General features: G+C 35.0%; 1 protein-coding gene across 1 annotated transcript in view; it reads right to left on the reverse strand.

The window, feature by feature from the left end:
* Cpb1 (carboxypeptidase B1) overlaps positions 1-17,497 on the reverse strand; it is a 30,447-nt gene that overhangs the window by 5,607 nt on the left and 7,343 nt on the right. Inside the window, exons 3-9 of the mRNA XM_005343890.2 lie at positions 15,673-15,797; positions 9,147-9,246; positions 8,954-9,055; positions 8,111-8,212; positions 7,267-7,377; positions 7,094-7,184; positions 6,006-6,208 (exon numbers count right to left, since the gene is read on the reverse strand). Of these exons, the coding sequence (XP_005343947.1) occupies positions 6,006-6,208; positions 7,094-7,184; positions 7,267-7,377; positions 8,111-8,212; positions 8,954-9,055; positions 9,147-9,246; positions 15,673-15,797 (834 nt within the window). The remainder of the gene's footprint in view (positions 1-6,005; positions 6,209-7,093; positions 7,185-7,266; positions 7,378-8,110; positions 8,213-8,953; positions 9,056-9,146; positions 9,247-15,672; positions 15,798-17,497) is intronic.

The raw sequence follows: 17,497 nt of genomic DNA on the forward strand, positions 1-17,497 counted from the left end.
GTGGTAGGGAGGAGGCAGAAATCTTTAATAAATAATTAATAAATTAATAAATAAAAAAATAAAAGTAAAAAACAGAATCTGTAACACTTGTTACCATTTCCCTCTCATAAATCCATACAACTGTGCACTTCTGGTTATGTACTGTACAGTTTCCTGCCTCTGAATTTCAGTAAAATCCTAAGTTTTCAAGTGGCAGGGGTCTTAATTTATGAAACTTAGTATGCACTCAGTACAGTTTCTGTTAAGTCATGTACTATTGTCCCAGGAGGAGAGTTTTATCAAGCCAGGAAGTTCGCTAAACTTTGTAATGGTATATCATCAACAAGCTTCTCTGTTAAAAGACATTTTATGGTTTCATCTAAAACTTTTTGTGTAGTTTTTTTTATTTGTTTTTGAAATGAGAGATTCTGAGAAAATACTTTAAATAGATACTTTATGCCTCAGCCTCTATTCTCCTTAGCAGCCCATTGACTGTGGAATTATGCCCTTGCTAATCTAGCCATTAGGCAGGCCCATAGTATCAGCTGTGATGGGCATGTGCATAGCACTGTCTTTGTCTATCTTCTAATTAACATTCATTACTTTTTAATCTTTACATTTGTTTATAAATGTGACTTTACATTTCATTCACATCTTCGTGTAAGGTGTCAGACATCCTTGTGTAAGGTGTCAAGATTCCTTTTTTTGAGGCAAATTAAATTGGAATAAAGAATGTGTACTAACACACTCAGCTTGACAGGATTCTATTTTTGTAGCTCACTAATTAAAGTTTTATGAAGAAGCAGTGAGTGACATCCCATTAAATTGGAAGGTAGTTTTAATCTGTGGTTACATACAGTTTTTCAGAGTTTTGTCATTTTTTTCTGGTTATTGTCATCTTTCTTCTCTTGGATAATGAATATATACTCATCAAAAGAATGGTCCAGGATCTAAGATTTTACTCTGAGAAGTAAGTGCTATCAGTCAATCTAAGTTAATACTTTGTAATACACAAGGTCAGAGGTAATCACAGGTCGAATGCAAAACATTTTTGATGAATTTCCTCAAGAAAGTTGAAGGTGTACAATAGTAGAATGTGTAGAAATATGTGGGCCTTAAATTGGTCAATGGTATTGAATTGAAGACCTAAATATAAATCTACACACCTATGAAAATCTAATTTTTAAAATAAAAGAATTCAGAAGTACACATGGGAAAAAAAGATAACATCTTCAACAAATGGTGCTGGTCAAACAGGATGGGAGAAAGTAGAAAATACAAGTAGATCCATACTTATTACCCTGCACAAACCTCAACTCCAAATCCATCAAAGACCTCACCATAAAACCAGTACATTGAATCTGACCGAAGAAAAAAGTTCAAGAACAGCCATGACCATACTGGCACAGGAAAAGACTCCTTAAACAGAACACAACTGGCAAAAGAACTAAGAAGAGCAATTTATGAATAGGACCTCATAAAACTGAACAGTTTCTACATGTCAAAGGACATCGTTAAGAGAACAAAATGGCAGCCTATAGAATGGGAAAAGATTTTTATCAACTACACATCATAATAGAAGGCTAAAATACAAAACATATAAAGAATGCAAGAAACTAAATATCAAGAAAATACACCAACTTAAAAATAGGGTACAGATCTAAACGGAATTTTCAATACTGGAAATCCAAATGACTGAGAAGCATTTAAAGAAATATTCAATATTCTTAGTTATCAGGAAAATTAAAACTAAAACAATTTTGAGATTTCATGTTATACCTGTCTCAATGGCTAAGATCAATAAAACAAATTACAGCTCAAACTCGCAAGAATATAGCATAGGCCGATCACCCTTTAATTGCTGGTGAGAGTTAAACTTGTATAGCCACAGTGGAAATCAGTGTGGAGATTCTTCAGGAAGATGTGAATCATTTTTTTTAAGATTCAGCTATACCACTCCTAAGCATACACTCAAATGATGCTTCATCTTCCCAAAAGTACACTTGTTTAACTTGTTGCTCTTATTGCTGTTCTATTCATCCTAGTCAGAAAGTGGGAAATACCCTAGATGTCCCTCAACAGAAGGGATAAAGACAATATAGCACATTGACATAATAGATTATTACTCAGCTATTAAAAGAACTGACATCATGAAATTCAAAGGTGAATGTATGGAACTAGAAAAAAAATCATTCTGAGACCCACAAACACGCAAAAGGTATGAATCTAATTATTTGTGGATATTAGTTGGTAACCAGGAATCAGAGGTTATGTATAGAGTAAGGGCCTACAAGGTGACAGAGAAATAGAATGCATGGTTAGGGATGGATCGTGGAGGGGCTAGAATGGAAAGATCAAGTAGGTAAGAGGAATGGAGTGGGATATGATTCAGGGGATATGAGAAGAGACAGTTAAAATTCAGGGATATTTGAGAGGTAATATGGAAATATAGTAAGTACTTTCTAGAATATGTATATGAAGGTGATCTAACTGAAAAAAAACAAATAATGGGGTTATCGTGTATCAACCTGCCATTTCTTGTCACCAAACAAAACTTCTGGTACTGAGATTTGGTTATATATAATTGAGTTACTGGGTCCCATGGTGTGTTGGTTTGAATGAAAATAGCCCCAGTACTCTCATAGGGAATGGTGCTACTTGACCATTATGAAGTATGGTTTTTTGGAGTAGGTATTGTCTTGTTGGGGGAAATCTGTTACTGGGAGTTACAAATACTTTAAGACATGTGGAGATTCCCAAACCACCCAGACTTTGGCAAGACAATAGGTTGCTCTCTACAAACTGACAGCAGGTTCCCATTTCTGAGGACAACACCTACAAAATTCATTGAACATGGAGAAGCTAAGCTTGTGCCTACAAGAGCCTTTAACCCTATGTTTTAGCATCTTTTGTACATGAAGGTACTCTTCATACTATAAGAAGAGAAATGTAAACACAAAGACAGCCACAAATCCCTTGATCTAAAATGCTGTACCACCTAAAAGATATGATAGGGCAATGTCAACAGAAAGCTTGTGGGAGTAACCAACTAATATCTAATTTCACATAGGTCCACTCCACAAGATAAAATCCATTTTAACGTTGCTTGGGCGATCAAGAACTGAAGACTAGATATCTCAGGGACATGGGGTAAATCTAAATACTACTGCTATAAAAATACAAATAAAATGATTTGTAATGATATTCTGTCACTCATAGATCAGTGCTTTGCTGAGCCATCATCAGAGACGCTTCCTCCTGCAGAAGATGGGAAGGAACACAGAGATTCACAGATAGACATTTTGTAGAAGGTGAGAGACCTTGAAATTTTCAGCTCTACTTAGAATGTTTCTTTCAATTCCATCCCCCTCTGGAGCTCAGTAATCCCGGATAAAGAGGAGTCAGAAAGGGTGTAAGAGCCAGAGCAGATGGAGAACAAGAAGCAAGAGCCTCTAAATCAAATGATGAAACTTCATGAGCTCACAGACTGAAGCAGGATGCGTAGAGTCAGCACAGTTCTGTACCACACCCTCTCTATAGAGTATGGCTTCCAGTTAAGTACTTTTATGGAATTCCTGAGGGATAAAAAAAAAAAAGGTTTCTGATTTTTCGGTTATCTCTTGGTCTCTTATCCTTCTGTTGGTTTGTCTTATCTAACTCCTTTATGATAGATTTTTTTTTTTTTTTGGTTTTTGGAGACAGGGTTTCTCTGAAGCTTTGGAGCCTGTCTTGGAACTAGCTCTTGTAGACCAGGCTGGCCTCGAACTCACAGAGATCCGCCAGCCTCTGCCTCCCGAGTGCTGTGATTAAAGCCGTGCGCCACCATCGCCCGGCTATGATAGATTTTTATTATAATTTATTTTGTTATATTATAATTATCCCTTAGAACTTTTATGTTTACTAATTAGAGGCAAAAAGGAAGTGGATTTGGGTGAGGGGATGAAGGGCAGAACTGGGTAAAGTAGAGGGAAGTAAATCATAACCAGGATATATTATGTGAGAAAAAAATTATTTTCAATGAAAGGGAAAAAGTCCTTGGATATGGTGGCAAACTAAAAAATTTTCTAATAGCCACTATCTCTAGGCTCATGGTTACCATCCCCCTACTATTAGTTTCAGCTTCTCTAAGCCTTCATGTCTAGGCTGGAAAATAAGAAGCAGACCAGAGGATTTCTTAAATTATCTTATAATTTCTAATGTTGAAAGATCCTTTTGTCCTGGACTGGCAGTGTTGGATTTACTCTGTTTTCTTTTGGCTCAGTGCGTGAGGTGGGATAAGGAACTTAGCTGCTGTTCTTCTAGCTTCTCACTTTGAATTATTGCAATATTATTTATTACTGTTGCTAACTAGTCTATGTGTGTCAACGAAGGACTTGGAAATTTTTCACAACTGGTATATGCAGTCATATGGTTAGTACTGGAGAGATTTCCCTCTACGTCTCACAGTTTTTAATTTCCTCTGACCATAAATAAATCTCAAAGTTTATACTTCCTTGTCCTTTAGAATTTTGAAAATCCAAGTATAATTTCTGAGCCTTAAACTTCATTTGAAGATAAAATAGCATTATATTATGATGTCTACAAGAGGGACTGGATGGTTTGTGAGTCCAGAGGAATTATGAGCACTTTGTGTTCTTTTTTTAAATTATATGAAATGGCTAAATACAAATTGCATTTCACATATTTTTACATTTTTTGCATTTTTATTATTCCTCTGAAGATGTATTTTTAGAAGTCATTTTTAATCTATAGAGCTACTTTTGTTTTAATTTGCGTGTATGTTTGTTACCAATTCAAATGCTCTCAATCCTGTCTTGCTCTTTTGAGCCATTGGTCTCAATTTCTTATAGCCAGGAACTTAAAAAATTATATCTATATATTCAATATATATATATATTTGAAGGATTCAAACATGGTTTTAAAATATATTTTCATTGATGTGTGATACTAATGTGACTTCTATGAACTTATAATAATTAATTTCTCTTGTGATTATATCTTGATCGTTGAAATAATATTTTGAGTCAAAGATACTTAAACTTTTAAAAATTGTTCCCTATATTTAGAAAGCCTCAATCATGCTATTTGATCACTGAATGACTTATTATTGTTTTATCTGATCAAACAATGAAACAAACAATTTTAGGATCTCACAGTAGGTAACAAAACCACTCAATGTTACAACTTCTTAATGCCATTTGCCATATTCTGTTCAAGTCAAATCTACATCAAGCAGTTTAGCCAAACACACTGACAAAAATGAGTTGTGCCATCAAGGACTTTGTTGGTTATCTCCAATATGACTAATAGTCCTTTGATAAGTGTTGTGGTTTGAAAATGAAATGTCCTCCATATGCTCATGTGTCCGAATACTCAGTCTGGTGGAACTGTTTGATCTTTGGGAGTTAGAGCCTTACTGGATGAAACATCTCACTAGGGACAGGCTTTGTGGTTGTGCAGCTTGTCCCCACTTGCGTTCCTTTTCTCTGGGTTTTCCCCCCATGTGTGTATAAAATGTGTCCTCCTGCTTTCTAACTGCCAGAGCAGCCTCATGCTCCTGACCTGCCTTCTCTGCCATGATGAACTTTATTTCCACTGGAACTCTAAAGCAAAATAATTCTCTTTTGCCTTACCTTGCTTTTGGTCAGGGTATTTTTATCACAGCAACAGTAAAGGGACTAATGTAATCACTATCTTGGGAAAGCTAAAGGCAACTACAGTCATCTTGAATATTAATAAATAAATCACATTCAATGGAAATTTTTCCCTGTATCAAAATTCCATCTCTTTTATTCAGTTTATTCAGACAATTCAATTTCTTAATATATAATGTACATATACATACAGGCTACACACACTCACATACACACACACACACATGCACACACATACACAATATGCAATCTTTACTCCTAAAACTAGAAAGTGAACATCCAGAAATTGTCCTGACAACTTTTTCAGAATCAGAATAAAAAGTTTCAACACTGAAATAGTCTCCTCCCTCACCCCACCTTGCACGCACTCACCAATTCCTCATTGTTACTAGGCAGCTTATAGGCATAGGAGTAAGGGTAGAGCATCATCTGGGAGTACGAGTGAATTGTCAAATAGGCCTTGATAGAAGAGAGGTTCTGGCGGATGAAATCTGCCAGGGCCTTTGTCTCCTTTTCAGACTCTGCAGCTGGTCCACAGTAAGTGTCGGAGCAGGGACTTCGAGAAGCTCCCACTTCTGCAAAAACGTATATTTCTATTAGTGGCCCATGATCACCTACTGAAGTTCTCATAGGAGATGTTAGATGTTTCAGATTTTCAAATTAGGAAGCAAGATAATATAAGGCATTATGTCAGGAGTCTTTACAACAATTCTTCATGATTTCTCATCTATCTGCTGTCTATCTATCTATCTATCTATCTATCTATCTATCTATCTATCTATCTATCTATCTATCTATCTATCATCTATCATCTATCTATCCATCTATCTATATAATGAATATCTATCTATGCATATATTTGGATGTTTTTAAGCAAATATAATAAGGAATTACACATGAAATCACTAATATTTTTCCATTATAGGCCTTTTTTAACATTAGTATTTATGAAGACAAGTAGTATCTGTATGTTTTGACTGTACTTCAGTCTATACTGTATATATGTATACACAATGAGATCAAGACAATATAGGAAAATTAATAGTTTGGTTTTTATTAATCGTATTCATGAAAAATCCTATGTTATTATGATCACTTAATCACATCACAATTTTCATTAAATGATTATTTTTAATAACTGTGTCTAAATGGCTGTTAGATTAGATTCTGTAAATACATTTCACCCATTGTTGGATTATGTCAGGTATGTCATTTGTGAGCTTTCAGAATTTAACATAAATATGTTCTGAGAACATATCACAGAATTTTGTTTCATACATTTTAATCAAATGAATCAATAAACTATTTTCTGTGCTTTGAGAAAGCTAAAATTCTAAAACATCAAACTTACTTTATAGTTTTTCTCATTTTGAATATTTACCTATTGTTTTCTTATGCTACTTTTACCTCTTACACTTTTTAATGCTGTCAAAAAAATGGTTAGTCAGACAGATACTCACCACACCAACCAGCATTAAAATTTCTGTTTGGGTCTACACCCACACAGGAACTTCCAGCCTTAGTAGAGCGGGTCTTTCTCCACATTCGACTCTGAAAGTAGATTATATGGTTAGATCAAATATCACAGGAAGTAACTGGTAAGAATTCCATAAGTCTTTCTGAATTTATGTACCTTTGTCCAGGTGTAGACATAGCCGTCAATGTTGATCACAGGCAGAACATAAAAGTCCAGTTCATCAAGAAGCTTTGTCATCTGGCTCTCTTGTCCATAGGTGCGAACAGCCTGTATATGAATAACATTGTGGGATTTCATGGGGTGAAAGGGATGATGCTATCAAAATTTAATGACCTGTATGCATGTTGACTTTGGTAATAGAAGCAGGATTCTCTGCCTTGTTGCCAGCCTACATTTAAATTCAAACTTTCCCTGGGCTTTTTTGGATAAAATATTACAAATTAATTCAGAAGTTCTTTGAACAAAAGAAATTGGATTTCATGTAACAAATTTGTATATTTTTAAAATATCAATGTATGAAGTTTAGATTTACAGAAGAACTATAAAAATAGTGCAGGGAGTTCCTACATATTTTAATCTACACTTCCCTAATATATCTCCTTAAGTCTTATGATCTAATCTTTGTAGCCTTCAGAGGGCTTACTGAAATCCTTATTGGTATGATATTCTAAAGGCAATGTTGTTCAATATTTTGCATGTATTGGCTGGAATTCTCACTCTTTTAGCTGTCAGTCAGTCCGACAAAGGCAAGTGAGAAAGTGCAATTTAGAGAAATTGAAATAAAACTGTTTTTCTAACTTAAAGATGCATCTGACAAAGATCTGTTGACACATGTTAAAACCAATTTCCCTCAATAGGAACTGGGAATTTTGGCTTTTGTGTGAGCACGCGTGGTGTGTGTGTGTGTGTGTGTGTGTTTTGCTTTCTCATGTTATTAGATTATAAAGGAATTAACTAAAATTATTACTTCTACTTGTCAAAAATCATACTATGGACCCACCTCTTTTACAAACCACTGACAGAATGCAGGAGAAATCCACTCTCTTGCATGGAAACCACAATCCATGAAGATGGCAGGTTTATTTGCTTTAGCCTTGCCAACCTATTGTGAAAAAAAAGCAAGGAAGAAATGTGATCCACCTCTTAGCACTCAGGGGTTAACCTCTATTCCCTTTCAATGTGTGAATCCTGACACTCAAACTGATTTTGTCTTTGGATGCTCACTGTGTCTAAGCTAAAAGCTTGCATTATTATTAGACTTATCAAACCTACATTTTCACAAGAAGCTTGATTACCCTATTAAACTATATTCCCAAACACTTATTCTTAACTACTGTTGTTAGGTGATGTGACAATGACAACCAGATTACTAGTTATAAGTAATTATGATTGTTGTTAATTTTATGAAAAAAATTCTTCTCTCCACTTATATTTTGTTTTTTAATTTTGGCAGTGGAATTGCAGATCAGAAGTGGCATTGAGGATGATGGAAACAAGTTGTTGATTTTTACTATAATGTGGCCAAGTAAATGAGAGTAGCCCTACAGATGAATTCCAACAACACCTTGCAACTTGCAAATGAACTTGGAAAGCCCTTCTGGAAGAGGAGAATTTCCTCACTTAGATGCTTACAGGTGTGTGGTAGTATTTATAAGACTTCTCATATATTCTTTCTGAATCAATCAAAAGTAATTATGTAAATGCACATAGAATGAAAGAATCCAATAAATCTGAGCTTTAGAAGATTTTTTTCTTTTAGATAGGCATGAAAACTATGAAACAGATGCTAGTGAATCAAAATTCATTGATTTAAACCACTCAGCTCGTGTTTAAAGATTGTTACCTTGAGGAGATGTATGTTACGCCCTTCAAATGTGGTTCCAATGGTCTTCCGAGAAATGAGGTCTGGATTATCATTGGCAACTTCTTTAATCCAAGCCTCTATCTAACAAATGGAATTGTTCTTGCATTAATCTGAAATTGCTGATTCAAGCCCCAAACTCCCGAAAAAGAATCAGAATCAGGGGTACCCATACCGTTTCCCACTTGTTGTACTTGGTGTAACTGTGTCCAGTTGCACGGGTATTGCTGTCAAACTGGGCTTCCAGAGTGTTCCTCACGTTGCTTATCAATACCCTGTAGGAGGCAAAGTGGGTGTTTCTTAGTATGAGTATATTTCCTTTCAGGGGACACACATGAAAATCAGAGCCACAGCTTTAGTGGATGCTGCAGTACCTGCACTGACTTACACATTCCCTTACTGAGTTATTTAAGGGAAATTCTATTATAAATTGCAAAATGTGAGACACTGAGTATGAGACTCAATGAGCATAAGTATGATAAAATCTTCAGGGCCCATACTTCAAATACTTTAGTGACTCTAAACACAGAAATGGTTTTCTTTGATATCCTTTGCCTCAGGATCATGGATATCCACACAACAATACATATCTGAATCATATTTGTTTTATTTTATTGTTTGAATTTTGGATATTTTCCAAAATTTTAGCATTGAAAGCCCCATGTCCCAGAAACCTACTTTTTATGTAATGTGAGAGTTGGCCACTGAAGGCAAATTTTCAGGATTTTAGGAAAGCAACTTACTCGTTAGAAAACCACAAAACTATGAACAGTACGAAATATTTTTTAGGTAAAAAGACACTAGGTTTAAAGAACTAATGTTTGTTCTAGAATATTAGTTAGCTCCTGCCTGGCTTTGAGTGGCATAAGCTATGATTCTCTTACCCTTTAGTAAATAATTAAATATAAATTATTTATTATTTAAATAAATAATTAAGAAAATTAATAAGCAAGCAAGCAAGTAGAGAAGTTCAAAAGACTGGTTATTTAGAGCCTTCCAAAGCAAAAACTATGTAAGGAAATGTGTTAGAATAAGCAAAAACATATCTCAAAAGATCTGATTAGCCAGGATTCTTCTCTTTAAAAAAATAAAAAATAAAAAAAGTTTAGAAAAATTGCTTAAGATTCTTGAGATGTCATGTTAAATATACAAATCTAAAATTCTTCTAAAGCTAGGATCTGTGTAAAAGAAAGAACATGTGGTGTTTGTCTTTGTGGGTCTGGGTTACCTCACTCAGTATCATATTTTCGAGTTCCATTCATTTTCCTGCAAATTTCACAATGTCGTTGTCTTTACAGCTGAATAAATTCTGTTGTGTAAATGTAATTTTAAAAAAAGAAAAAGCAAGTGTTTCTTTACTGTTTTGTTGGCCTGATAATCCAAGCAGGATCAGACAGAATCAATCCAGGCAGAACCTAGATGCTTGCCTATTCCTATAAATTCAGTTGAAAATTTCTACATTAGGGTCATATGTCTGTGTGAGTGAGTATGTGTATTTATCTTTATCTCTTATTATTACTTTGACAGAAAAGTATGCTTGGAATGGAAAAACATCTGAGGATCAATGTCTTTTATTTCTGAATATCCCAGACAGAACAAGGCCAGTTTGAAAACTTCTCTCATTCACAGTTAAGTTTTATCTGACATGAGAGAATTGTAGATACCCATCAATCATCTTATTTTGCCCCCTTGTACCCAAGAAAAACTATCAGGGACACCCTCTGAACCTCAAATGTAGTCCCCTTCCATTTGGTGAATTTGGGTATTAGCATGTGTCTGTTCATAGAAGATGCAATAAATTAATGCTAAATTTGAGTTCTTAGTAAATTCTTTCTTAAAACTTAAGCTTCTTACTATTTTAAAAGATGAAAAGGAGTAAATCTTACAGTTTATCTCAGCAAAGAAATTTTCTTTGGAATAGTCATCAAAACTTTGTTAATGAGTTAGTATTCTGTGTGTCACCCCAAACTTAATAGCTTAAAGTCACATAGGTCTATTAAAGTATAATTCTGGAAGTTAAGAGTTACACATAGGTCTCACGGGGCTAACAAAAAGGTTATCAATATGGATATTTTTTTTCTGGAGCTTCTAGAAAAGAACTGATCCCTGGCTAACATTACCTCCTCCACCTACAAAGCCAGCTAGAGCAAACTGAGTCTTCGATTTCAGTCACTTGGGGATGAGTATGAAGACATTTGAAGATTAAAATTGCAAGTTCTTTCTTTGTACTCAACATTTTTACTAGAGGTTCAAAAATTTGAAAGGAAAGTAGAAGGAATTGTGAGTTGGGAATAAAAAAGGTCAAGTTAATGGCTTGGCTCAATTTATTATGAACTTTAGAAAAATAATGCAATCCCTGAGCCTTAATTTCATGATTTGAGAATGGGGCTTTTGATTAGAGGATACTCAATATGCCTTTCAATTCTAAGATGAATTAAATCCATTGTTCTTGGTCCTTTACATAGAAGTAAAAGTAAAAACTCTGTGTTTACAACCTTTATAAACTAAGAAAACAGAGATATTAAACCTTCAGCTAGAAAAACACTGGGAAAATTATCTCCAAGGATAATTGATAGTAAAAAAGTAGTCAAACACAAACAAAAATGAAAAATATAAATCTGAAAATGAAAAGGAACCAATTTACAGAAAACTTTAAGAAAACATTTTTTTCAGTATCATCCAAAAGAAAGAAGAAATCCTGCCAAACATAGGTGAAATACTTGGAATGGAAGAAAGATCCAGTAGAAATGGCAGGTGATGTATACTTTAACTTTTTATTTTATTCATACTTGGGCCTAAATCCAGGGCCTTACGTATGCAATGTGAACATAAAGTTGAGCTGTATCCCTAGTTTTTTATTCATAAGACATGCTAGAAAATATGTAAGTTACATGGCATCTTACTGGGTATCTGAGGAAAATATGTCCTAAGTTAACTGCCTTAAGACTTTCAGTAGACATCTCTTATTTAAAGCCGCAATCATAGCCATTTTTAGTATTCAGCAATCAGCGTTAGGTGGATGAAACAATGAAGCTCATAGAACATGTAGTTATCCTTTTAACACAGCCAACCTCAAGTTCAAATGACATTAGAGAAGACTTAGCAACTATAAAAGGCTTTTGGTAGTGTTTCGTTGCAAAAAGAGACGTTCTTTTAGAATTCTGACTGTAAGCATTTTTTATCAATAATACAGATGACAAGTTATTAAAAACATTTTGAATTAAAGATGATGCTCAATAATAAAAATGTCCGTTTGCACCTTTGGAAAGAGCATTGGAAGACTTTTATTGTTGATCAGACTGAAATGCAATGCTAACTACTTGAAGGCTGGGGTTCACCTCAGATGATGCTTTGCAGCGTTTTAGTTTGTTGGGTTTATTATATTTGGAACAAAATTTTATTATACAAAATATTATTAAATATTACTATTAGTTAGTTACTATTGTAAAAGCTTAAAACAATGCCTCTTTATATAGTAAGGGTGTCATTGTGACTCTAAAATACATAGACATACATACTATATACTTTCATATGTTTTTATGACCATGCCATCCAGTTTTCATTTAATTTTTTAAAACATGCAAGCAAATTAGATCACTGTGATTCTCAATAAGATACAGAATATTATAGCTGGAAAGGAAAGGGAGACATGGTATAGTTTTACCTCCTTTCCTGCCCCCACAGATTCTGGAAACTGGACTATTAAATCACTAATTTTTTGGTCATTATTATTCAGACACTTGCCTGCACAATACTTTTTTTTTAGATTTTTCTTTAAAAATATGTGTATGAGTGTCTTGCCTGCTTGTGTGTCTATGCACCATGTGCATGCAGTGCCTATGAAGGACAGAAAAGGGCACTGCATCCCTTGGAACTGGAGTTACAGATGGTTGTGGACCACCATCTGGGAGCTGGGAATCAAATGCTCCGTCCTCTGCAAGAGCAGCCAGTGCTCTGAGCCATCTCTTCAGCCCTATAGAAATTTTCAATATGATAGTGCAAGCAGTTAGCAACATTAAGCCTCTGATTTGAAGTAAAGAAGAGATGAGTTTCTTGGGATCTTTAGGAAGGGGCCTTGTAGAGTACTGTCAAAGTTTGTGTCAACTTAGCTTCAAACTGGACTCTAAAGTCCAATATTATTCAATCTCTACTCTTTCTACATTCAAGGATACAATCTTAGCTTTTGGAACTATAGTTTATCTTTTTTAGGTACACATTTTGAAATTTGTTCCATGATAAAACTCAAGATATGACTGAAATTGCTGAATGATACAAGACATAGTGAAGAGTATGAGATCCACTGTACATATATGAGCCACATTTGGTGGAACTTCTGCAGTTGTTGGTCTCTGAATATACAAAAATATTTAACTGTAAGTTTTTGTCAGTGAGAAGCCAGCTTACACAAACTAATTACCATCTGAAGTTATAACAGGGTACGTAAGGTACACTGCTTATGACTTGTACAGTTATTGCTGGAGTGATCTTCCAAGATTCCTGGGAACTTTTTTATTATTCAGGAATATTATATGCTTCAATATTCTAAGCAGAAATGCAAACATTAAAGGGGAACACTTTATACTGTAATACACAACATGCACCCATAACCACATGGAATCTGCCAATAGAAAAAGGAAGGGAATCTTCTACTTTATATTGTTATGAGAGCTGACAGGAGGTTGGAAAAATCTCAGTGTATAATTGTAAAAAATAATGATGTAATATATGAACAGAATCAAGACATCTTTTTGGTTTCTACTTGTATAGTTCACAATCACAACTCTTCATTTTTTGTGGGAGAATTCTATAGAAACTCATCTTTATGTAGATTATTAAGGCATTTCAATCTGAGAATTTGACGTCCTTGCCAGACTATAAGAACAAAGTATCAGACATGACTCTTAATGTGCAATTTACAAGGTTGTATTTTTTTTCAAGAGCATTTTGATACCTTTCTTAGTAAGGAACAGAGAGCTAAGTCAGATAAGGCATGATAATGGAACAAACCATAGCAGTCATGTGATATCTTGAAAAGCTACCATATTGTGTTGGAGAGATAGATAACTCAGCATTCGAGAGTAGGCACTTCTAGGAGATCTGAGTTTGATTCCCTGCACACACATCAGGAAGTCTACAACAGCCAGCAACTTCATTTCCAGAGAATTTGATAGCTGTTTTGGCCTCTGAAAGCACCGTACTCATGTACACAAACCCACACTCATACAGACACATGTATGTATAATTTTTAAATATGTAAGTCATTAAAAAGGCAAGTGCATTTTCTCTCTTTGTACAACAGTAAACCAGAGAAGAACTTTCAATAGTAGTAAAATTATAAATGCAAATTAATAGCGTGTTGTTCACTTATCACTGTCTTTCCTCATTGCATCTTCATCTTGTGGCTTCAGAAGCTGAGGCTGAGAAACTAAAGCAGATCATAAGGTTTCATGCCAGTAATTTGCAGAGGCAGTGATAGACACTGGTGTGGTTTTCTCCAAAGCATTTTCTGGTTGTCTATGCCACTTTTGATAATTGCATAAGTTTTATAGTTGACTTCTGACATGTTCCTTGACACAGACACTATTTTCTACATTTTTAAGATTTAAAACACAATAAAGTAATTTTTGATGCTAAAATTGTGTACTTAATATTTTCTCAAAACATAATGCATATTTGATCAGGGATTTGTGGGTAAGCATTTGCACATCCTAGACTAAAATTCAAGAACTTTTTGTTCCTCCTTGAGCCATCCCTGAAGGAAGAGATCTGTGTTGTCCCAGGATCATTTCTTCTCTTCCTCTCCTGGAAGATGCCGCTGAGTCAGCATGTTCTCTCCTAACTTTAGGCTGTAGCCTGTCATCTGTTCTCTGCCTACAGGATGGCTTTTCCATGTTGTAGTTTGGCTGACCCCTACATACTCTTCAGTTCTCAACCAAAATCTCATTTTTCTTTTTTTGGTGATCCTTCCATGAGCCATACATTTCAACCATTCTGATCAATCCCCAGTGCTCTGCTCTTTCTAGTAACTATTTTACACTACTGCAATCCCTCATTTGAAGTTTATCTTCTCCTAATGGATGTAAAGTCCTAGTCGCCCTGTTCTGTATCTAATTACCCAGATACTAAATCTATTTTGGGTTGTCAGCCAATGAACAACTTTTTCTTCTTTAAAAGGCACGCTCACTTGAATGTTGTAGACATAACAATGTAGTATTTGGGGAGAGCAATCTAACAAATTTAAAATCCAAGTCCACTCTTGTTATTTAGAGTTCATGTTCTTTTCTTTTGTCTCTTCTTCATGACTCCTGATACTGGTGGTGGGGGTCCTTAAAAAGGACATATTATCTCTAGTTTTAAACTACAGGAGCATGAAGAACCCTACTGCCCCAAAGAGGTGTGGTTGGCCACCCAGAGAGAGGGGTAGAGGATAAATCTAGATCCAGATGATAACAATGTCCTATGACTTGGCCTTGACTCTCTATATCATTTTTAAAGCAGTAGTGGCCACATATTTGCCTGGTTAGAGACTGAAAAACATTTTCACTAAGCCATTAAATTTTAATCTATGGGTCTGGTGCCAGCTCCACCATTACCACTCTGTGTGGGAAATCACTCCCTTCTTCTTGTTTTAGCTTCCCTGGGTTATTCACAGACTTAATAAAAGGGAAGAGAATTTTGATAGCTATAAAGTATAAACTTACTCATAGTGAAATTCATTCTGCTCCAGAAATTTCTCCACGGCGGCAACATCTTCTGCTTTAACATGAAAGTCAACCGTGGTGAGAGGCTTCACTTGTGCAGCAGAATCTGGTTTCCAGAAATCAATCTGAACAAGAAGGAATATGAAATAAACATCTAGAGTTCAAATTACTATCTGAGAGCATTTGAATTCTCTACTTCATGGAATTATCTTAAAACTTCCGATCTTCAGGAAATCTATAAATATCTAATTTGAATTAGTAAGAATCAACAAGTTTTATGCCAATAAAAATGTGTACAAGGCTGGGCAGATGATTTTGTGTGTAAGAGTGTTTGTTGCATAAGCATGAAGTCTGAGTTCAAATGCCCGGAACATATGCTACAAAACAAGCTGTGTTTTGGAAACTTCTTCAGTTTATAGCCTTTAAGAGCCCAGCCTACATTGAATGTGATCTCAAGTACTATAAGTACAGATGAAAAGTGTGCATGGCTCCCCTCCCCCCTTTTTTGCTCTTGGATTCTGTTCTAGTTCCCAACACATGCAGAGTACTGTAGTTCACTACTCTTACTGTGAGTTTATCCCCAAATAAATAACCTTTGTTATATTCCATTCCAGGCTATTGTTGAACTCTTTGATGGCACTACAATATGAGTGTAGTTGCATGTACCAATAACACCAGTGTTTAGTGAGGGGCAAGGAAAGAAAAGATAGAATGATCCCTGGCTGACTGCCAGTCTTGTTCCAGGCACAGTGAAAAATCCTGTCACAAGAGAGTAAGGTAGAGAATGATAGAAGAGATATCTGACATCCACCTCTGGCCTCTGTGTGCCCAGATGGGTATATATAGCAGCAACCAACCATAGGCACACATAAACCTTATACACATACACACACACACACACACTCACACACACACAAATACATACAGACATATATACAAAATTAAAACAATGATTAACAAGAAGCATGAAGAACATAATTTTTTCTCATAATACTAGTTTATTACAGTGTAATCTAGCTGTCCCTTTCTGTTTTCCAATTTTTGGAATACTTGCTTATTATATTAGTATATATTATACTATCTATTATTATATTTTATAATATGTATACAATATTATATATTAGTATCTCTGTTGTAATTGCTAAAGCTGCTGAGTGATAGTAAATTCACTACATATCAAAAAGGTAGTAAAGAGAAATTGAGCCTCCCATTCATAATCTTGGAACTTATTTCTGTGAAAGTCACAGTATTATGAGTCCAAGAGCATCATCCCTATGTGTTCTCCAGAGTGCTTAGAAACAAAATACTCTTGAGTTATCTGTAGTATAGTGAGATTTCTATCTTATTCAATAACTGTTATTGGGACATATCACATAATGGGCTTCAGGTTGGTGACACAATAGTGGGTGAATCAAATATGACTTTTGTCTTCTTTAGGAAACTTTAGAGAAAAGTAGGAAATAATAATGTGACTGGCACAATTGTTTATTCTAATGCTTTTATTTATGTAAACATCATCACAAATATTTATTTTCATGGAAAAATATCAAATAGGTTGGTATTTTTATTTGATAACAAATAGGTTGTTGTACAGATGTTTTCCTATTTCTTCTTTAAATTGACAGAGGCCACAGAAAGGGACCAGACTGAGTTCTAGCTCCAAGGACACACCACTGGTGACCTCCTTCCCCTGACTAAGTCCTGTCTCCCATCAGTTCCCAAAAATGTCATCATAGTATAGCTCAAATGACTCATCCATTGAGTAGTTCACAGCCCTCGTGATCTAATTGTCTCTAACCACACCACCACAGCCACGTTCACTGTG

Source organism: Microtus ochrogaster, chromosome 1, assembly GCF_000317375.1.
Source record: "Microtus ochrogaster isolate Prairie Vole_2 chromosome 1, MicOch1.0, whole genome shotgun sequence".
In the NCBI taxonomy this organism is placed as follows: Eukaryota; Metazoa; Chordata; class Mammalia; order Rodentia; family Cricetidae; genus Microtus; species Microtus ochrogaster.